This window comes from Eulemur rufifrons, chromosome 1 (genome assembly GCF_041146395.1).
Source record: "Eulemur rufifrons isolate Redbay chromosome 1, OSU_ERuf_1, whole genome shotgun sequence".
Classification (NCBI taxonomy): domain Eukaryota; kingdom Metazoa; phylum Chordata; class Mammalia; order Primates; family Lemuridae; genus Eulemur; species Eulemur rufifrons.
The window spans coordinates 19,725,376-19,749,110 of NC_090983.1; the positions used below are offsets into that span (position 1 = coordinate 19,725,376).

Below are 23,735 nucleotides of genomic sequence, written 5' to 3' on the forward strand. Positions count from 1 at the left end.
AACTGTCTGAATTTTCTTCCTTTTTAAAGCTGAATAATATTCCATTGTGTGTATATACCACATTTTGTTTATCCATTCATCAGTTGATGGGCACGTGGTTGCTTCTACCTTTTGGCTTTTGTGAGTGATGCTGCTACAAACATAAGGGTGCAAATATCTGTTTGAGTTCCTGCCTTCAGTTCTTTAGAAAGTTTTAGAAAAAATGTAAGACATTGTTCAATTTATTTCCCTCTTAAGAAAACTGCAATGTGTGATTATTAATTTCAGTTGTATCTAGGCTGTTCTCGTACACAGGGCATGTTTTAACAAAAGCACAAATTCTGCCTGATGTGTCCATTAATCAGTTAATTTTATTAAAAATTGTGCATATTATGTTAAATCAAGCAGATTTGATTTGAAATTAGAATGTTGTCAGTTCTTCATACACCTGAAAGCTAATATTTTTTAGTCCTGATGTTAATTTTGTGTTAACGATGTAGGAAATTCTTTTCTATTTTTCTTAGATTCTCCATCTCCCAGCTCAGCACAAGAATGAGCTGGTTGATATTACCATGCATTAGAGTTTCTCCTTTCATCCCAGTATAGGCCCATTTCCAGTGTTGCAGCTATTCTTAGGGAAACATGATAGACATGTCAGTGAGGGAGGCCGGTTGACTGACTGCTCATGCAAAGTTCACAGGCTTGCAATACCGTGGGTGGTGTTTCTGCTTAAGATCTGGTGATCAGCTGTGCAGATCTCTGAACTTGATTTTTTCAGGGCTAAAGCTATTTGAACGTACTTAGTGGGTGTATTAGTCAGGCTTCTCCAGAGAAACAGAACCAATAGGCTGTGTAGATAGATAGAAAGATAGACAGACAGATAGATTATACAGACAGGGATTTATTTTGAGGAATTGGCTCACATGATGTGGAGGCTTGGCAAGTTCAAAATCTGGTGGGGGAGGTCGGCAGGCTGGAGACCCAGGGAAGAGCTGTAGTTCAAGTCAAAAGGCAGTCTGCTGGCAAAAGTCCTTCTTGCGGGAGGTCAGTCTTCATTCTGTTAAGGCCTTCAACTGATTGCATGAGGCCCGAGCCCCCCCAACAACATGGAGGGTAATCTGCTTTACTCAAAGTCCTCGGATTTAAATGTTAATCTCATCCAAAAACACCTTCATGGAAATATTAGAATAATATTGGACTGATTATCTGGGCACCATGGCACAGCCAAGTTGACACATAAAATTAACCATCACAGAGGGTTTTGCTAACACTGACCAAATTCTCGGGGGACTGCCGTATAAACCCAAATGCATGTAATCCTCTGGTGGGCCATAAACTTGACTGGTCAGTACAGTCTCCCCCCTCTAATAAAATCTGTAAGAGAAGCCAGTGAACCTACAAGAAAGTGGCTTGGTCAAAAGGAATCAGACAATAAGAACAATGGCAACTGACATTTATGGAGCACCTACTGTAGTCCAGATGCTGCTTGAAGTACTTTATGTATACTATACCAACTACCATTGTCCTCAAGATGTGATAACGTGGTGCTTTCATCTCTTGTATAAAGTTATTCATGTCATTTGGTTAGGACCTCCTGTCTCTTGATGGTGGTAGATGGAGATTTCTGTCCATCATCTCCAGATGAACAGTAGCTGCAGGCACTGGAGACAGGCAGGCATTTGGGAGGGCAGACAGCAGAATTTGGAATCAAGGGAAATCTAGAATAATGTAATGTTGGATGAATCTGGGCTGAGAGCAAGGGATGTATTTCAAATAAAGGCTCAACTTGAGAAGGCTAGGCAGATACCCAAACAAACAGACTAGGAGGGGAAGGCAAGAGGCATGGGATGCGATGGAGGGTAGGGATCTCTGGAAATTGTAATCCGAGTGAAACACACAGATTGTTGCAAATAGAACTGAATGCACTACCAAGGCTCAGCAAGGACATGGGGTCCTACTGTCCCATTTTTTTTCCCATGAGACTTCATAACTATCTTCCCAATCAAATAACGATGTCATCTCTGTAACCCATAGAGATACACTTTTCCAACTGAAGGCTCATTCCTTTTCTTGATTCATTATTTACTATATAAAGTTGACCGAGGGCACAGAAACCTACGAAGTTATTAAGCTTTGAGGAATCTCTGCCTGAGTGGACTGTGGCAGCTCTCAGTCAAGATTTACCTTCTCTCTTGGCTGGGCCCATGGGAAGTGGTTGCCCCAGAGAGGAATTCCTTGGGATCAGAACAGCTCCTTAGCAGTCATTTAGGCCTGTAGTCACCAGACTGAGGTTCTTCTTAAGGTGGAACAGCCTAAATATCGAGACTCAATTAAATTGACTCACCTGGCAGTTTTGCTGTTATCAGTCTACCCTAGCAATATTCTCTTACTGTTCAACAAAGATATATGTGATTTGCAGTATTGTTTTCAAAAGTAAAAACCTGGAAATAAAACTATCTGCTGAAAGTGCCAGTTAAATATATCATAAATAGCTATACTAATGAATGCTATATAGCTTGAAAAATAATGAGATAGGCTTTATAGGTACTGACTTGGAAAGACGGTTGTGCTCTGTTGCTTGGTGGGTACGTATGGTATTACCCCATTTGTGGAGAAGCGTGTATGTGCCAATGTGCAGTCATACGATTTGTGGAAAGGTACTGAGGAACTTGTTAGAAGTAAGTGGAGGGAAGGAGGCTTTGCTTTAACTTTACAGTTCTCTGTGCTGTTTGAACACCATTCAGATGTGTTATTGCATATACATTTACTTCATATAAAATAAAGTTTGCTCCCTGTTGTTTTGCTTTGTTTTACTGTGGGTGTGCTGGAGATGGTGGGGGGGAGGTGGGGAGAGAGAGAGAGAGAGAGAGAGAGAGATTGAGCGTGTGTGTGTGTGTGTGTGTGTGTGTGCATGTTTAGGAGGAGCTGGAGCAGGCTGTGAGGAATCTGCCAAGTGGACGGAGGCAGAAGTGCACGAAGCCATCAGTCAGCATGCATTAACAGCTCTTCAGCGTTGCAAGATTCTTCCTATACACCAGGCTGGAGCCCTCTTCCCCTCCCACAGCCTGAGAGTTCACGTGCTAATCAGCAGACCTTGCTGCTGGCTTTTTCATCCTCCACCCTCACCTCCACCCTTGCCCCTGCCCCTTCCTTTGGTTGCTCTGGCTCCACTTAGAATGAAGGAAAATGGCTTTTAATTGCACAGGGAGCTCTCAATACTGACGCACGGAGACTTCCTGACATGAGTGCAGCTCGGCTGGGGGCTGGCGGAGGATTCTGAGGAGTCCTCCCTAGTAAGAACCGCTGGCTTCTTTCTGGCTTTGATTGGACATGTGGGGAGACGGGAGCACCTGCCCAGTTCTGATGGGGTCAGACCTGCTGCTTCTCAGACTTACATCCCCAGGCTTCTGGAAGGAGATTGTGTTTTTCTTATCCTGAAACAACCCTTCCATTTGGGTGCCAGGTCCCTGGATACCTGTTACTACATAATCCTCACACGTGATCGTGCTATTTACAGCTCAGGAGCCGTGTCACTTTATAGTTTTGCAATCTAAGGGGCAGGCCACACAGCTAACGAATACGAGCTGGGCACACCCTCTGGAAATAATGGCCAAGCTTAGTAGCAAATTAGGTGAGGTGAAGTCACACCCAAGCCCTTTTACCAATTTGCTGTGGTCATTGTTGTTATTAAAGCAATTAAGTTGGGGCAATTTTCAGTGGACCTGAGTCCAAATTAGCCTAGTTCCTTCTTCTATAAATAACATGTTTTATGGTTTTACGGCAGGAGGTCACAAGCATGCGGGAAGTGTGTGTTGGAGCCACGGGTTGCCAGTCTTGGCTGTGGAATCACATTTTTCAATGAAGAACCAGAAGGTCCAGGTGCCCATACACCAGGCCTAGGTATCAGGCAGGTCATCAGAGAGGGCTGCAGTGGGACTCAGCCTTTCGTAGCACAACCAAAACATTTTTTGTTCCATTATACAACAGAATGATGTCCTTTAATCTGTTCTAGTTTCTTTTTTCTTTTTTTTTTGGCCAGTCTTGGTGAGTTTACCAGAAAGTTTTAAAAACAGGTCCAAGTGATGGAGATAAAATCCACAGCAGTCAGATGTGTTGATAAGCCCAGGCCATGCCTCAGGGATGTGGCCTTCTGTCTGTTTGCTCCGGTCTGTTTCCCAGCAATCACCTAAAATTTGGGGGACTCTGAGGAGAGCTAGGAGTGGGAATGGCAACAGCTTGTGAGAAAGGAGAGGGTGTCTAGTCTTTGAATCCAACCTTGGCAGTCTGTGAAAATACATTCAAAAAATACTCTTTGTAGTCTTATGGCGCATGTGCCGTTATCTGTCTAAAGTCGGCGAAGTGTCGGTATTTCTTCTAATGGGAGTGACTGCAGTACATGCTCGTGAGCCATTATCTGTTTGCTTCTCCAGGCAGAGGTTCGGAAGACATGGGCTTTGGAGTAGGACCAGGCTCCCCAAAGATGTATTTGTGGCCAGCAAGGCGGGCAGCCTTTGCGTGCAGAACCGTTGTGCCTGCCGTCCTGGGCTCCCCTCTTAGCTCCTGGAGGGCCCCTCTCCTGACGTCATCCAGCCTCCAGGGTCCTTGTCATGCTGCCTTCTGGCTATGCCCCCTCAGCGGGCTCCTTACCAAGTCTGGCTCTCTCTCTACATACCCCCACCCTCAAAGTTTTTTCTCCCATTTCTTTCACCCAGTTAAATGTCCATTTATTTACTCTATATAGGCTTAGCTTAACTGAGAGTTTTAAAAAGCAAGTATTAGGAGAAAACCAGACGAATTCAGTGTGGGGTGTCAGAAACTGATGAATTTAACCTGCTTTACAATTTTGAAAGAGGAACGTGTGAACCCCAAGTCATTGTAATTGTTGAAATGTGAGGGAGAGGAGCAGTTTTCTGAACAAAGAGGCCAATTCAGCTCAGCGCGTGCTTGCTGGACTTCCAGATACATCCGTGGATAACGTTGCTGCAGGTTTTCCTGAATTGGGTTTGGAGCAGCCTCATCACCTTGGAAACAGTGCCAGAGGCCTGGGATCCAGGATTCTGGGGAAGGAGACTGGGTCCTGAGGGTAGGGGCTATGGCACTGGGGGAGTCAGACGTCTTCTTTTCCCCAGCGACCTTTTGGGGCCCAAGGACTGAAATGTTCAGGGGGTGGACCCTGGTGCGAGTGGGCGGTCAGTGTCTGACACGTCTTTGAGTTGCGTGGTAGGAGAATGTGGACACCTAACTGTGGGTGCCCAGATGTCTTTCCCCTCCGACGGGTCAGGTGAGGCAGGGTGTTTGAGAAACCGTCGCCCTCCTCGCTGGCAGATCCTTGGCTGATGTTGAAACGCTGACTGTTGTCATACATGCCACCTGTTCCTCTGCCCTAGTTTCCAAAGGTCTTTTCTTGTTCTCTTGTTTCTGCTGCTTCCAGTTCCTTTGGACTCTTCTTCCAGCTACACATAAAAAAGATAAATACCATGTCATGGACTAAAGTATTAAGGTGAGGACTGAAGAGTCAATGAAATGCTAGTTCTTCTAGATCTGCAATCTCCAACCCTCAGGCCCCAGACCAGTGCCGGTCCGTGGCCTATTAGGGGCTCACAGAAATGGCATAGCAAAGGCTGATCGGGGAGTCTTGTGGCTTTTGCCAACACCCGTGAAATTGGCAGGAGAACTTGTTAGCTTGTAAGGGGCGGGGGGAATCTCAGATGCTTCGCAATTCCTGACACCCTTAAATAGCTTCTGTACTGGCATTGTGGTGACTGAGATCTTGATCGTGCCTGGGTCAGTGCTTAGGCATATGTGTGTGGTTTTAAGCTTTTTTCCGTTCTCTCTGGAACTCTCTCCCCACCCTGTGAAATCTAGTAGGAAACCAATAAAATGAAAGCTTCTCTGGATGCCATAGAGGTAGGGGCCTAGATTTCCCCATCTTAGGCAGCTCCCCAAGCATCTTTGGAGAAGCCGCCCAACATAGTTTCAAAAACACTGTGTTGAGCTACTAAAGGCCCCTTTGAAACTCAAATCTGGTGTCTGGGAAGAATAAAATATTAAAACTCTTATCAGAGATAGATTATTTATGTTGTAGCAAAGAAATTAATTTACTGGTTATTAATAGGTCAGCACAAATTAGTTTGTCAGAGGACTGGGATCCAGTTTTAAGTAAGTTTTGACTGCAGTTAGTGGAGGGGAAGGCTGGGAGAGAGGGCACTGCCACAGGGGGCATTCAGGCGGGGCTGGGAAGTAGAGGGGGCAATGCTAGAGGGTAGAACTGAGAGGATAGTAGATGGTAAATAAAATCACTTTTGAACTACTTGGTTTCCTTGCTTGGTCATTAGGATGCCTTCTACGTGCCCCATTAGCCTTGCTTGGGGCCAGGCGGGGGAGAGAAGCACCCTTCTTTCATGTGTGTTTTACGTTGGTGCTCTGTGTGAGACAGCATTTGAAAAAATTACTCTCCTGGTGAAGCAAGGTTGAAAGCTCATCTTTTTCACTCTCTTACCTGGGGCTCTGGTAATGGGTATTAAAAAGTAAAACAGGTGCTTATTTCCTAGAGCACAAGGAGGAAGGTGGCTCAGCAGAAAAGGATTCTTGGGGTTCAGGCCCAATTCCACTATAATATATTTTTTAAGATTTACCCTTTATATTTTATTTTGTTTAAGAAATTTTTTAATTTTTGTGGGTACATAATAGTTGTACACATTTATTGTTTCTTGACTCTATTGCTAATTTGCTGTGTGACCTTTGGCTGACGCCTCAACCTCTCTGGGCCTGTTCTCTCATCTGACAGAAGGGAGGTATGGAGGACATGATCTCAGAAGTTCCCATATTTAAAGGCCTATGAACTGTGGAGCAGAGATGTGGCTTTTAACCCAAGAAATATTAAATATTGCATTTCTATGTATTTGCCTTTTCAAGAAGCCAGACCTCATTCATGCCTTTTGAGCAGGATGTATATACTGGGCCTGGAGTAGAAGTTGGGAGTATTTTTCAGAGTAAAAGAGGTGGATTTAATTCTTCCATGATATCTTTCCCTTCACATTCAGGATGAACTATGACCCCTACACCAAATCTAGTTTGCCATATGTTTTTATTAGAATACAGTCGTGCCCTTTTTTTTTTGTTTGGAGACAGGGTCTTACTCTGTTGCCTAGGGAATCAGAGTTGGATCGTAGCTCATTGCAGCCTTGAACCCTTGGGCTCAAGCGACCCTCCTACGTCAGCCTCCTGAGTGGCTGAGACTACAGGTGCACACCACCATGCTCTGCTAATTTTTCTATTTTTTTATAGAGACTAGGTTTCGCTATTGCCCAGGCTGGTCTTGAACTCCTGGGCTCAAGCAATCCTCCTGCCTCAGCCTCCCGAGTAGCTGGCACTGCAGGCACCCACCACGACACCTAGCTAATTTTTTCTATTTTTAGTGGAGTCGGGGTCTCGCTCTTGCTCAGACTCATCTCGAACTCCTGAGCTCAAGTGATCCTCCCTCCTTGGCTTCCCAGGGTGCTAGGATTATAGGCATGAGCCACCGTGCTCAGCCAATATAAAAACTCTTAATGAGAGATTTTACATTCTTTTTTTTTAAGTCTTCAGAAATTTGATACATATTTTACACGTACAGCACATCTCAGTTTGAATAGCCACACTTCAGGTGCTTAGTGGCCACGTATGGCTAGTGGCTGCCATGTCAGCCAGTGCAGGTCTAGGGGCTGCTGGTAAATCGCCTGATCTTTGAGATGTCTTCTAGACCCTGGGTGTAGACAATCCACTGTTAAATCTAAATTTTGGTCACCACTTTGAAGAAGCGGCCTTCCTTCCTCAATGGTACGTACTTAAAGTAATTGAATGAACTCGCTGTTTTTGCCTCGTTAGAAATTTAAGTCCTTCTTTCCTCTTCATGAGCAGGAATTTAGTCATGTCATCTTTTGTCTTTGGTGACAGGAATTCATTGTCCCTCTTCCCTGCAGCGTCTGGAGCCCCAGAACCCTGAGTTGGTTCCAACTAGTTGCGTAGGAATAACAATGTCACATGGAAGACTCCAAGCCCCAGTTTTTCCCACTGGCAGTCAGCATCAGCAAAATCACAGCCTCGGTCAGGCCTTTCCAACCCTAAAGCCGTGCATGGGCTGGAGCCCCTCAAATTAGAGGATACTAGCTGCCGTCTCATTGCTTAGCCCCTTTCTGTGGCTTTGCTGGCACACTTCTTTGGCAGCAGGAGCTAGGGAGCTATCCCTTGGCTTAATCTGGTTAAAACCAGATAAAGAATTAGGTCAGGGGCCTCCGGCTGCAAGGAATTCTGTTTCCAGAACTCAAGCAGAGCTGTGGAATAAAAATAAACTGCGAGAGTTGGACAAGCGCTACTCAGCCTTCGCGTTTGACTGGTTTCAGGTCAAAACTCTAGCTCTGATCAGGATCAAAACAGAGGAATACAGCAAAAGGCAGTGGAACTGCATTGGCGTCCAGGGTGTGCACGGGCTGTTCCAAGGGGCTCCAAGCAGTAACTCCAGGATGAGATTAATATTTGGGGTCTGAGGCTCTGCATGGTATGTAGAGATGAACTGCACTAAAATTTCACTGTATTAATCTTTTAAGTATCAGAGCATCTGGGAGGGGGCCTCAGGGCCTAGTGGTCAGAGCAGGAGGTTGATCCTAGGCATGGAGGCATCATGAACTCCTCTAAGACCCATATTCCTCTGGGATTCAGAGAAAAAGGACAATTTGATGGCTCTGGAAGGTCAGGAAGGAAGAGACCCAGATGCAGATCTGTCACCAGAAGCTGATTCTTGCCTCACTGGATAGGTATATCCGATAAAGCCTGGAGAGAGATACCACATCAGAGTTTGACCTACCCAGGTTAAAATTCTCATTTCCATTGGCTCTGGTTACCTTTCTTAGAGCGAGTGCTCCAGGGTGATGAGATATCCGGGCTGAAGCAATAAAGCCACCCACACTGGGAGCTGCTGAGGGCCCCTCCAAGTCCTGGAGCTCCTGCAGACTTAAGTGCCTCCCTGGGCACAAGCCCCTCCTGGCCTCACTCCCTGCCACCCCAGCGTTCATCTAGTCTGATGCTTATCCTCTAATACACTGGGTTTCTCTGCTCTGTCATTTGATCCTTTGCCATCTGGGCTGATGTGGGGGCAGACAGCTAATGAGTGCACCAGCTGTCTAGGAACTGTGAAATATGATCCTATCTTTCCCACGTGCACACCATGCCTGGGGGAAGGAGAGAACGGGCTTTGATAGTGCTGAAAAGTGATGCCCTCCCGGGCAGGTGGCCTGACACTGTCCAGGCCCAGGTATGTTTAAAGGAAGCTCTGAGCTTCCTCTGCATAATCGACTGTCCACCCCCTTTCCTGCCAAGTCTCTCAGCCTGCACCTTGCACAGGTATCTCGTGGCATTGACCTTCCTCCTGCTGCGGGGCAGTGTGGAGGGTGCTGGTGAGGGCAGCTGGAGAATGGGTCCAGCATGCCAGAGGCCACTTTTGGAAAGAAAGTTCCTGCATGTTATGTTGCATTTCTGTCTTTGTGTCTTGGTTTCCCTACTGTGACTGGGAAAGACAATACAGTGGGCAAATTGTGGGCCTAATCGAGTGGCAGCTTAGAGTAGTAAGAAGAGCATGGGCTTTGGGGTCAGACAGACTTGAGTTTAAATTTTAGGTTCCCCACTTAGCAGCTGTGAGATCTTGGCTGAGACATTGAACCTCCCAGACCCAGAGCTTCATGTAACACCTCTCCAGAAAGGGATCCATAGATGACATGGGGTGCCTGGGACAATGCCTGCCAATGCAGGCACCCTGGGACAATGCACCCTCAATAGTTATGATTTAAAGAGACATATCCAAAAAGTACTTTTCAAATATCTAATACTTGATCAGGCATGGGGTGGAAGAGGTGGATGGATCATTTTGTTTTTATATCACCTTTCTTGAATTATTCCGTTTTCTGAAAATATCGGAATCAAAATATCTTTATTATATAAACCTACCTCATTCAGAATCAGCGTGGATTGTAGCCCAAGTGGCTTTTTAGAGTAAGATTTAGTGCTGCTTTCTACATTGAAAATAGGCGCTCAACTACTGGCAGAATATGGCTTTTATATGCATCATCTTGTGCAGTTGAGTTCGGCAAACCCGTCGGAGGACCTTCAGTGTACAAAGAATTGGGTAGGACATGGATGAATCCAGGTTCTTCTGTCCAAGTAGCCTACACTCTAGCAGTGAAGGAGACATTACAAATAACTATAGTATAACAATATCTGTGTAGTAAATAATTCTACATCAGTTTTCATAAAGGGCTTGAAGTTCAAAGGAAAAAGCAGTTAAGAAAGGTGGAGGCTGCTTAGAGGTGAATGCATTTGAGCTGAGCCTCCAAGGGTGAGTAGGATGTAAGTCACAGAGGATGGGGACATGAGTGAACAAGGGCAAAGGCACGCAGGTTCAGAGTGGGCTAGAGGATGGAGTGGGGGTCCCAAGTGTCAGGGGCTTGTTGTGCGTGGAGGGCTGTCATTGGCAACAAGACCAGAAAGGTCAGATCGTGGGTAGCCTGTTTGGCATTGAGAGTAAAGTGGGAACCACAGAAATCTGGGGGAGGGAAGTGACCTAATCTCATTTTTAGGAAGACAGCAGGTTGGGAGAAGATTGGGGAATTTAGCTTTTTGCAGCCATTCAGGACAATTAAGGCATAGGCGGTGGGAATAGAAAAGAGCAGGGGCCGGGCGCGGTGGCTCACGCCTGTAATCCTAGCACTCTGGGAGGCCGAGGTGGGCGGATCGTTTGAGCTCAGGAGTTCGAGACCAGCCTGAGCAAGAGCGAGACCCCGTCTCTACTAAAAATAGAAAGAAATTATATGGACAGCTAAAAATATATATAGAAAAAATTAGCCGGGCATGGTGGTGCATGCCTGTAGTCCCAGCTACTCGGGAGGCTGAGACAGGAGGATCGCTTGAGCTCAGGAGTTTGAGGTTGCTGTGAGCTAGGCTGATGCCACGGCACTCACTCTAGCCTGGGCAACAGAGTGAGACTCTGTCTCAAAAAAAAAAAAAAAAAAAAAAAAGAGCAGGAATCTTGTGCAAAGGGACAGTCACCAGGACGAGGTGCCTGATTTGAAGGTGGGGTGAAGGGGACATGAGTGGGATGGAGCTGGCGTGGTGGAGGGTGGAGGAGCAGCCTAACGGGGCTCGTCCACGTGTCAGCAGCCCGTCCACTGGAGACGTCCCGCAGAAAATGGACACTGAAACCTGGAGCTGAGGCTTGGGGACAGGACCAAAGAAGGAGACTTGGAAGTCACCAAGAGGGAAGTAGTGACAACAGGAGTTGAGACGTTAGGGAAAATTATCCAGGAAGGCAGAGATGAGAAGAGGGCCCAAGATAGAACCTCAGGAAAGAATTACGAGGAGAAAGAGACAAAGGAGGAAAAAGCAGCAAGGAAGAGAGGAGCGAGTGAGGAGGTTCGGCTGGAGGATGCACTTTAGGGGAAGCAGATCCCAAATCTCAGGCCTGCTGCTGACTTGACTCTGGGCAAGATCCTGAACCCCTCCTCTGCAATACAGGGGAGATAATGCCCATCTCACCGGAGGGCGGAGGACTCGCTGCCTGCGGTACTGCGTGGGCACGATAAATGCTCATTCCTTTTCCCCTTTGCCATAGAAACCTGGAAAGGTGTGTTGAGACGAGAACAGCTACCATGATTAAATGCTTTAGGAAGGTGAGGGTCTTGGGAAAGGACTGTGAAGCCCACCTAGGTTAGCTAGTGGGATGGGAGGGTGGGGAGAGTACCTTACTCCTAGAGAAGGCAGAGGGCCAGGGGCTGGTGATGAGGGGATGAGAGGAGGTGAGCTCGGCGGTGGGGACTCCTCATTTAAGCCACTTGGCAGGTGAAGGGAAGGATGGAAAATGGCCGCAGCTCAAGGAGGTGACGGGGTTAAGGGAAGGATATGGGGGCCGCCTGCGTCAGTGAAGCTGACTGTCACAGTGAGAAAAGTGAGCTAATTCCTTACAAAATCCTCTTTCTCTTGGGTTTGGCATATGAGGTCAAGCATTTGGGTGTCTGTTCAAATGTGCTGGCTGATTAACTCAGGGAGGAGGAAGCCCGTCATGTGAGTGAGTGAAACTGTGGTTTGCTGCTCTGTGGGAGGCTCTGCTGGGCTCCGAATCGGGCATTCTCGTAACCCTGTGATCTCGCAAGCGCCGGAGAAGGGTGCAAGCTCTCCGGGGAGTCTTCCAAGGAAAGGCTTCCTCTTTAGATGAGAGGTGGGGCCTCTAGGGAGAGAGCAGAGGGGGTCCCTTGGGGAGTCCTCCCCAGGGGTCTCTCAGTCCTGAAGCCTAGCTGCACAAGAGTATGGGGGAGCCTCACTGCCCTCCCTGCGGCGACAAGCACAGCTCAGTCCACAGTGTTTGCCTTTTCTCCTGGGTCCTTAGAATCTAGACCTCTGCAGGTTCCACCACCCTCCCCACCCCTGCTTCCTGAAGGGAATGGTTTGCCTTGTCTGGCCGCCCCAGGGCGGAAGTGGAGGCAGGTGGCGAGGCGGAGGAGGAAGGGATGGCCAAGGTGGGGCGTTGGGTTTGCTCTTCACTGTCTTTGAGGAGGAAGAGCAGAACTGAAGTCTCCAGAGAAGACCCAGAGCACTATGTCCCCGGGAATCTCTGCTTTAGAAGAAGAATGTTCTTGTGTTTGGCAGCATTCTTGCCTAGACACTGGGAATACTTGGCCTCTAGAAAAGTTCTGATTTCTCCCCAGACTTCAGTTGTGTCTTCCTGGTTTCTCCTCAGGCGCAGCTGCTGCGGCTTCAGGTTGGCCTCGTCTCTGATCACCTGCTGTCTCTGCCTCTGCTTCTTTTCCTCCCTTCCTGCCCTGCCCACCCGCTCCCTTCCTGCTCTCAGAACCGGCGTGTTGGTGGCACAACCGGGCCACCTAGGTTTGAAACCCCAGCTCCTCACCTACTGTTGTGCATACCAGGGCAAGTTACCTAACCTCTTCGAGCCTCAGTTTCCTCATTCTTAAGATGGATTATAATAGTATCCATTTCATAGGGTAACACATCACAGTATGAGGATTAGTGGAGTAAATATATGTAAGGAGCTTAGCAAGCAATGCCTAGGAAGTAGTGAATGCTCTAGGAACATTACCTTTCTACCAATCATCGTTTATTTATCTATTATCTCTCTATTTTTTTGCAAATGACTTTAAATCCTTTTTGGATTTTGTCAGGTGATAGAAAAATATATGAAAGAGCCTGTAGAAATTATAGAATCTACATTTCTAGAAGTTAAAAATGATATCGTATATTTCTATCTGAAATATAGAAATCATACTTTAGCATTCCAGTCATTATCTCACGGAGCTTTCATTCCCAGTAGAAAGTTCCTCCTCACATTGATCTTGTTTCTCGTGACTTCCACCTGTTAGTCTTAGTCCTGCATTTTGGAGCTCTGCAATTTAGAAAAAGAAAAAAGGAATCCTTCTTCCATATAGCACTGCTTAAGTTTGAAGGATGTTTGTCATGTCCTTCAAAGTCCTCTAATTCCCAGATCTGCCAGCTGGGTCACCATGCACGGTTTCCAAGTACTGCACCATCTTAGTTGCTTTCTTCCTGGCTGCAGGCTGTTTGACAAAATCTCTTGAAAGGCAGTTTCCCCAGGTGTTCTGTGAAGAGAACACTGATTGCTGCTTCCTTTCGGGCAATGCTTGTATGAATGCAGTATAATATTATGTGATTTTTTGGGGGCTACATTTTCATTCCTTTTTAAGATCTTTGTGCTATTCATTCTCTGTAAGCCCAGTGCTGTGCTTGGCACAGACTAGGTGCCCGATGAATGCAGACTGAATGCCATATGTTGGGTGGATTTGAAGCTTTTGGTTTATCCAAACCCTGGGCCTCTCTTTCACATGACCTGCTGTGTAGGCACGTCCCTGCATCTGGTGCTTTGGCTGTGTTGATTTTTTTCAGCCTAAAAATAGGGTTTATTTTAATTTGTTCCAAATAAATTTTGACCTTCAGGTTTTATACTTCATAGGGCTTGTTATATGTTTCCAATCATGATGCTCATTCCATGTATTAGTAATTCTTCCTACTTTTATGACCTTTGACTTCACCATGTCACTGGTAAAAATGATGATATGCCTTGAAACTGAGCCCCCATCCATGGGGCAGACCTTTCTCCAGACTGACATCCACAGCTCTGAGGACACTGCAGTAGCTGTAATACTACCCTGGTCTGCTTTATCCGTCTCGAATTCCTCTGTGAAAGGCACACAGGAGAGGATTTCTTAGATGCATGTTACAATCCAGACTCCCACCTTGTATTTCGTGTCCTGTCTTTCTCCTCCTTATCTGCTATTTCCCACTACCTTCAAAATGGGAGAAGACTAAACTGTAGAGGCAGTCAATACGATTTCTTTTTTAGAAAATCCCTCTTTGTTTTAAGTAGAAAGTAGCATAAGATTATGTGAATTGGTGAAAACTGAAAGGAAAGAGATGAGTTACCATGTTCAAAGAATGCATTTTACTAAGAAGCTACTACTTTCAAATAAAAGTATTTGCTATGCAATTTATAGCTCTCTGATGTGTTTAATTTTTGTAATGTAGTTTTGTTATTGTCCCAGTTGTATGGTGTCTTCCTTTCATGTTACTGTGGTTTCAGTTCAAGTGGAAATTCCCAAACGGTTGTATATAGTGCACAATACACTTGGGTGCTTAATACTTTTTGAGGTGATATTGGAAAGAATGACTAGGAAGGAAAAAGTCATAAGGAATATTCTAGTTTTAAGGCACATTGAGGAAAATATTGTAATTTTGGAGGGGACCCATTTTCTACAAAACTGTTTATTCTGTTTCTATCTATACCAGATGGTCAAAAAGTCAAATTAAAGAAGGATCCAAAATCTTATATTCTAATACAAAATCATTACTAAAATATATTAAGTGACAAGTGCAGGGTATAGTGTGCTACCATTTTTGGGGAAAAAAATGGAAGGATGTAGAAAAAAATCAGTTACATTAGTTACCTATAGAGAGGACACCCATGGGTAGAGGACAGAGCCTTTAGTAGTCTTCAAATTGTGAATCATATGAACGTATTACCTAACTTAAACAAACAATAAATCTATAAGAAAAAAGAAGCTGAGTTTGGGGAAGCAACAATAAGTACTCATTCTTTCCTCTTTCTTTCTTTCTTTTTTTTTTTTTTAATTTTTTCAGCATTTCTTTTTTTTTTTTTTTTTTTTGAGACAGAGTCTCACTTTGTTGCCCAGGCCAGAGTGAGTGCCGTGGCGTCAGCCTAGCTCACAGCAACCTCAAACTCCTGGGCTCAAGCGATCCTCCTGCCTCAGCCTCCTGAGTAGCTGGGACTACAGGCATGCGCCACTATGCCCGGCTAATTTTTCTATATATATATTTTTTAGTTGTCCATATAATTTCTTTCTATTTTTAGTAGAGATGGGGTCTCGCTCTTGCTCAGGCTGGTCTCGAACTCCTGACCTTGAGCGATCCACCCGCCTCGGCCTCCCAGAGTGCTAGGATTACAGGCATGAGCCACCGTGCCTGGCCTCTTTCTTTTTTTTAAAATGGTATATACATTTTGGAATTAGATGCTCTTAGATTTGAATTCTGGTTTAACTGCCACTGGCAGTTGGGCATGGGGCAAGTTACATAAATTCACCAAAGTGTCCTCTATAACATTTGAGAAAGACCTTTCTGGTTGGTTCTTTTGTACTTATCAACTGTAATAAGGACCCTTTCAGCCTGGGTATGAACATCTTCCTCTGAAGATGGTTTTTAACCGTCCAAGAAAGACAAAAGACAAGATCATCTTAATGCTTGGGCTTCCGATGGTGAATAGAGTTTGGCTCAGAGTTATTAGGAATCGAAAGTTAATTTTGAACTGATCATTAGATCCAGCCAGAAGGATTTAACATGTCTTCATAAGGGCATTGAATGGTTAAGCCAGTTGGGTAGAAGCCACCTCTTTCCCCTGTTATAACAACAGTGTTGTGAGAGTGAGAGACTCTGCTCTGCTAGACAGAGTTCAGGGAAGGCACCAGAGAGTGAGCCCTGCACACAGGGGCTGCTGGTATACCTGTGCCATTGCCTACATGCTCTTGGGACAGAACGATTGGGGTCCAGGCAGAGCCATTAACATGACATACTCTGTAGGCCATATCCATTCCTGCCATTTGTGACAACATGGATGAACTCAGTTCCCTCAGTTACTGTGCTGAGGGAAATAAGCCAGATATAGAAAGACAAATACGACATGATCTCACTTATATGTGGAATCTAAAATAGTCAAACTCATACAGAGAGTAGAATGGTGATTGTCAGGGGGTGGGGGTAGTGGAGAACTGTTGGTTAAAGAATCAAATGCTCCTATCTGGGGAACAGACACGCCTGGAGCTCTGACTTGGGGGGAAAGGTGGTACATGGGCAACGTATGTAACCTGCAATTCTGTATCCCCCATAACAATAAGATGAAATAATAAAAAAAAAAGAATCAAATGCTCTTAATTTTGTGCATGAAAAAGTGATCTGAGGAGCTTAAGTCAGGACTCAAGGTCAAGGCTGGCTCACGGGAATCAAAAGCTGGAGGAGAAATGGCTGTTGATGGTGGCAGGACATTGAGCTTTTTCTGCCTTTCATGTTGTTGCCTCAACCTTCCTATCTAGTGGTTCTAATCTGATTTGGCCAACAGCTGGAGAGAACAACCTCGAGAATTCAGCTATCAATGTTTTCAGGAATTCATTTTCAATCATATGTTTTTCCATTTGACTTGGTTCCCAGGTATCTTATGAAACTAGATCTGTATTATTTCTTTTGCTACACCTTTACTAATTTATCCATTGTTAAAGTTCAGAGCCACAGCTTCATATTGACTGCAATATATTATTTCAGAAATTATAGGGAAATAAAATATTCTTTCGGAAAATAAGACTTTATCTTCTGATATCCATTAGAATTGAAGTCACTTGTGAAGAATATTTGACGATCTTTGTTGTTTTCATATTATTTGTCTCAAGCTTAAAAAGTAAATTATTACAACTTAAAAATTGTAGGGGGATATCAGAAGAGTTGCTCTTCTCTAATACCAGGGAGTAGGGGAGTTAGTTTTTTTAGTTGTGGAGATGAGAAGTGGTGACGTGCAAACTCTTATTTGCTGCATTTAGATTCTATTCTTTAGGGTCATATGTTTAAGAGGAATTCACGTTCTTTTCTTACCATTTATTTTATCAAATGCCAATTCTTAGTTAAAACCCTATCCAAGCTTCTGCTGGTTTTAGAGCTTTAAATTTTGCACAAAACTTCCAGATCCTTTTATATATGACCATCCATGATTGTTCTGTCAAAAGAAGACAGTACTACTAAGTATGTGTGAAATCTACAGTTTCATTCTACTAATTTTAAAAAGCACGTATCACGTGAAAGTTGTCCACGAGCCACAGTAGGAGAAGGTGGGATCCAAAGATGGGCCAACTATGCATCCATCCTTAGCAGATCTTTAAAACTCATATTGGTTATTAGCCATACGTTACTTCCCCAAGTGTTTTATTAGAGTAGCAGACACTGAATGAATTTGTGTAACATTCAGTGTTGATACTTAGGAATAGCAAAATGACTGACAGATGGACAGCAGGAAGGGAAAGGTTTAAAAAAAGTCCAAAGCCTGGATGATCCAATGATGGATGGGTCTCTGAAAAATAGAGATTTGGCTGCACTTGGAGAGAAGAGGGTCTGAGGCATCAGCCTTCAGAGCTAAAAGAAAAATTATTAGAGACCTTTAATTGCAAATTAATGAAGCCACCTAGTGGTGTGTTTAGTAAGTTAAGGTTGTGTGAACATAGGAAGCAACTTCTCTGCAGATTGTGTGCGTCTCTAATCAAGTGTGACTGAATCTGGTCACTTTTCATTAAGTCCAGAAAGCAGGGTCATTTTCATTGAGTCTAAGCGCAGTGTGGCTCTGTCTAATATTTTGTTTATACTGTCGTCTTTTTATCTAAAAGGAATTAAGGTAACTTATGTGAAAGTATAGTAAGATACCACAAACTAGAAGAAAGTGAGGAATAAAGAGAAAAAAATATATGAATAAAGACATAAATGTAGCCAGAAATGGTAGGAATTAAAAAATGATTGCCAAATCCTATATATTTTCCATGAAAGGACTTTAAATTTTCACATAAGAGTGGAAACTGATGACTTAAAAAATTCATAATGTCCAGAAAGATTGCTTCTTAATTGTGCCTGCACTGATTTGAAGAATGTTCACCAACCTCCATTCTGAGAGCTTGTATTAACTCATTTGAACCTCACAATAAACCAGTGAGGTGTGAGGTAGTTTTATTATCCCCATATTGGAGATGAGGCAATTGAGACACAGTGAGGTTAAGAACGTTCCCAAAGTCAGGCTGTTAATAAATAATGGAGCTGGGATCCAAACCCAGACCCAATCTGCTATCTTGAATGCCAGTTAAGTACAATAACACCCATCCAGTGAAAACAGCAATGCTTGAGTTTTTTCCTCCACAACTGACACAGTCTGTGGGGGATGAGATAAGGATGCTTTAACATGATGCGAAAGATGAGCCAGGGTTGCATGTTTCTGTCCCTGACTCCAGTCACCGCACACTTGTGCACATGTGTGTGCGTACATGCTTTGGTCAGAAAAAGAGGACTAGGAAAGAGTACTCAAACTCCCCACTTCCTGACTTCTAGAAAACATCTGAAAGTCCATGCCCTGTTGATGGCATATCCTCAGATACAAGATCTAAAATGCAATCGTAACAAAACACACTTTGTTTTGCTAGCTTTTCTTTTTCAAAATGGTGTCTATAAACATTTGTGAATGGCAGCCAAATTGACTTTTCTTAACCAGCCATGAGCAAGACAAGCCTTGAAAGGAACTTAGTAGGGAAATAATGGTATCACTGAAACATTTTCAGTTAGAGGAGTCAAAGTATCATATAACTTGAGTCTTAAATTGGGCATTTAGAATGATGTTCTTTTAAGCTGTGTGTTAGGGTAGCTATGTGGCTAATGCCTTTGCTAAGAAAGACGAAAAGGTATGCTCTATAAAATGACTGTTTTATATCGACAAGGCTCCTTAAAAATAAATTTTCATGACATTTTAAAGGAACACTTATCTCCATGAAGATTCTAATGCTCCTAAAAGATTTAAGTTTTTTACTGGGGGCAGCATGAAACACATAAGACTGATAAGGAATTTTCCAGAATGATAACCTTTTAGTAGTTTTGCTGAATTCTTGACAGATTCTTCCTATCAAAGGAATATAAATAAAAAAGATCAGTGCTGAGATACGGTGATGGAAACACTGGCTAGGTTTCAACTGCCTTGGGATTCCCAGTTCTCCTTTATTCTGACAACAAAAAAGGCAGAGATTCTTTGTGTGTCAGTTTCCTCATGAACTTTGGAGCCAGATTTGGGTTCAAATGCCAATTCTGATACCTGTTAGATGGGTGATACTGGATTAGTCAATGAAATGAGTCTTTGGGTCTCAGTTTCTTCATCTATAAGATGGATTTAATAATACATGGATTGTATTAGGTGCCCACTGTGTGCAGGTGTTGTGCTTTTGCATACCTTCAATCTTTTTTTTTTTTTTTGGAGACAGAGTCTTACTCTGTTGCCCAGGCTAGAGTGCCGTGGCGTCAGCCTAGCTCACAGCAACCTCAAATTCCTGGGCTCAAGCAATCCTACTGCCTCAGCCTCCCGAGTAGCTGGGACTAGAGGCATGCACCACCATGCCTGGATAATTTTTTCTATGTAGATTTTTAGTTGTCTAGCTAATTTCTTTCTATTTTTAGTAGAGACAGGGTCTCGCTCTTGCTCAGGCTGGTCTTGAACTCCTGAGCTCAAATGATCCACCTGCCTCTGCCTCCCAGAGTGCTAGGATTACAGGCGTGAGCCACCGTGCCTGGCCCCTTCAGTCTTTATAATAGTCTTAAATGGAATATTTACCATTTTTAACCCCACTTTACAGGTGAGATCACCGAAGTTGAGAGGATATATAGCGTGAAGAGTTTCAATAAGATGATTCATGTGAAGTGCCATATCACTTGGTCCAGAAGATTCTCCAGAAATGGCAGCTAATAGTATTCCTATCAACTTTATTGAATCCAGCTCCTTCTCTTCTTTTAGGCATGCTTTGAAGATTAATGAAAGAGGAACCACATGTTTAAGCAACATGAAGTTTAGGAATGAGATAGAGGTTTAGGCCAGAAGGTATAAAACCAAATTTTTATTTTCCTACAGGAGTGGCAGAAACTCAACTATGATATCTATACCCTGCGGCAGATTCGAAGGGAAGTGAGAAACAGATGGAAACGCATTTTAGAAGATTTAGGTGAGTCTGGAAGAAATTGTAAAATGGTAAAAATAAGTAGTTGTGATGATTACTCTTCACTTGCTCCACCATGGGTTTTATAAAAGGAGTGTCAGTAATTTACTAATTAAGGCTACTGTGGTCTAATTATTTTCCCAATCTTGCCTCAGGCATAAACATCTGATACTTATGTTGTCACCAGCCCATGTCTTGGGGACACACTCTGCCATGTGTTACTCCATCTGTCCCCAGTATAGGGCCGCGCAGGGCAGTGCAGTCATGTGGGCATCACCATTGACTTTTCTGGCACTGTACATTGATTGGATTAGATGAGGGTGATTGGCCAATTAGTAATACCTTTATAGGATGAGGCAGGTGGGGAGAAATAAACAGGAAAACTCAGTGTAGATTTCAGAAGATGTAAAAGGAAGAAAAGCTTCAAAGTTGGGAAAATACGTATGGCATTATAGTAGATATCTACACTAATGGTTAGTGGTTAAAGGTAATGGTTTTTCTTAATTCTACCAGGATTGTGATGCAGTGAACATGGCTCCCATGCCATAAAATGAGCTTGTTTTAATGTTTAGAAAATGAATTGGTCTACTTTGAAGTCCTTAATCATTCTGCTTGGAAAGAGAACATGACACCCTGGTATCATAACTTTTCAAACGTGGGGTGCCACATTGCTAGCCCCTGTTGCCTTAGTTGGGATACAATGGGATGGGACTTCTGCCCTCCTTGCTCACCCAATACTGTTGTGAGCTAATAGTCTTCTTATAATGTAAGTTACTCTAAGCAGGTTTAAATCTTTGAGTCTTTTACACCTTTGGGTAAGTAAATTTCAGCAGCTGACCATATTGCCCTGAGCAAGGAAATCTGGGCTTGGAGAAGTAGGGCCTGGAGGGGTCCACTTTGCAGGTTGGGAGGCAGGTGGGAGTTCTGGGCACAGGGGAGAAAGTGAAGAGTAGGGAGGACAGGAAAGAGGGCTTCAAACCAAAGTAAAGGCAGGAAGCAGCCCGTGGATGAGTATCTGAGGCTCCAGGTGAAAAAGTAACAAAGAAAGTTAAATAAGAAAAAGCATCAAGAGAATTTAAAGACCCCACAAGTCACATTGAGCTGGGCAGCAGTACACAGAGTAGTGCCTCTGGCTTCGGTTTTCTGATGTTTGTACAGAATCCACATTGCGGTCCCTCCTTAATCTCCTGCAGGGACATATTGCAGGACAGTTGTTACCTTGGGACTACTTTACATGAGGGACAATGTTTTCCACCTTAGGTTTCCAAAAGGAAGCAGACTCTTTGTTGGCAGTGACTAAACTCAGCACCATCAGTGATTCCAAAAACACAAGGAAAGCTCGAGAGATGTTGCTAAAACTGGCTGAAGAGACCAATATTTTTCCACCAAGTTGGGAGCTCTCAGAGAGATATCTCTTTGTTATGGTAAGTGGATCCCTTTTGTCATCTGCCCTAATTTTGCTTTACATTTGCCTTTTTATTAGTCCATATACATAAGTCCTCACTCAATGTCATCGATATGTTCTTAGAGACTGCCACTGTAAGTGAAGCAATATACAGCAGGTCCTTGAATAATGTTTTGTTATAACGTTAATGAGGAAAAAAATAATTGGTTTTGTTATGTCATTTGGCTTAAAGCTGTAGTTTCCAAGAACCTCTCAATGATACTAAGTGAGGACTTACCATATTCCCCGTTCCAGTACTAGCAGCAGTGCCGCAGTATGAGGTGGCAGGTGATGCTGGCGTTATATGCACTGGTTTCCCGTACATCAGAATCATCTGAAGAGCTTTAAGATTCAGATTTCTGGATCACACCTAGACCCACTGAGGCTTGAGTTCTGGCTCGAGACTGTATTTTTCAGCTGATTCTGTTGTATAGTCTGCTTTTTGAACCGTTTGTAGGTCCAAGAGATGTGAGAAGTATTGTTCATATAATCTAAGACTGAAAAATAATTTGAATGGACTCTAAGAGAGGCGCAGTGTTTCTCGGATGATGTAAATAAAGGATTAAGGTGTGTCTATGAATTTGCTGAGAAAAAGTTAATAAATGTTTTACTTGCTCCTTATGATTTCCAAGGTAAGTTTTGTTGTTGTTAGATTGATTTTCCCATTGACATGTCTGCGTTCCCATCTTGGCAATACTTATTTGTTTGGTTCTATTTTTTTTGGCAGGACCGTCTCATTGCACTCGACGCTGCAGAAGAGTTCTTTAAAATTGCCAGTCGAACCTACCCCAAGCAGCCTGGCATCCCATGCCCGGCAGATGGCCGGAAGGAACTGCGCTACCTTCCATTTCCAAGTCCCTAAAAGAGAGGCTCTGCGGCAGGACAGGAATTCTTCCACCAGGGCTCAACAGCCAACCAAAGTTGAACAATTGCACGTAGAAGAGATTGAGCAAATAGGAGGTTTGCTAAGTGAAAAATGATTCTGAATCCCACAAAAATATAAGGTCTTCGTGAGGACCCTCCTCTCTGAAATGCTCAGGTTGCATTGAAACACCCTGGTGATCCTACATCTAGAAAGAAAGATGAAGAGTTGGTCAGTGGGACGGTTCATCATGGTGATTACATTCCAAGAGCCCATCGCCCCAGGTTTAGTTTTGGTTGTACAATAAGCTCTGAACTTTAATTCTATTGAGAAAGTGGAATATTCTAGTGAATAAAAAATATTATTTATAGAAAGAGCTATCATTGAGCCCAAAGATGGATTACCAATTTTAAAATAATTATTATAAAGTATAGGCTAACCCCCAAATAATACTACGCATTATATGGCCTCTCTTTGATTTGGAAAAACCTGCAGAACCTTGGAGGGTGACAAGGCCTCATTTTAAGCATCAGTTATGACTATTCACAACTGTAGACACAACAGATAATAGAAATAACTAGGAATGCCGCTCGGAAATCAGTTCCAAAAAGAATGACCCCAAGCAGAACTTCCTGCAGCTACATGTAAAAAGTTCTGTTTTCACTTGCGGTACGTGCATCTTAAATTCCTAACATTATTGATATCTGGTTACCTCATTTTTGCATATTGTCCATTTTTATTCCAAAAGCCCTTGACATTTTATCTGGGGTAGCATCTGTAAACTGAAATATTTGACATCTATTTCCTTTTCTTTAATCTGTTTCTGACTTGACTGAGAGTTGCACCTGCCCGGGGACCTTTTGTGCAGAGTTGCAGCTCTATGGGCAGTGTCGCATTGAAGAAGGTCATTGCTGGATTTTCTTCTGCTCTGAAGATGATTTTCAAAGTGGAGCAATGATGCCCATGGAGCTTGCTGCTGTCCACAGATTGAGAAGTCCAGCTTCAAAAGTTACTTGCCACCTAAGCAAGGAGCTTGTCAAGAGACTGTAGTTTATTTATTGGAAAGGCTTTAAGGATTTATAGGATTTATCAGGAGTTTGCTAAGAACAATGGC

The 23,735-nt window shown here is 43.7% G+C and overlaps 1 protein-coding gene across 1 annotated transcript in view; it reads left to right on the top strand.

Annotated features, from left to right (window-relative positions):
• The window catches only part of MREG (melanoregulin), a 47,032-nt gene extending 24,411 nt beyond the window's left edge, over nt 1-22,621 (top strand). The window contains exons 3-5 of the mRNA XM_069467430.1: nt 20,231-20,321; nt 21,576-21,739; nt 22,487-22,621. Coding sequence (XP_069323531.1) covers nt 20,231-20,321; nt 21,576-21,739; nt 22,487-22,621 — 390 coding nt within the window. The remainder of the gene's footprint in view (nt 1-20,230; nt 20,322-21,575; nt 21,740-22,486) is intronic.
• Nucleotides 22,622-23,735: the final 1,114 nt, after the last annotated feature.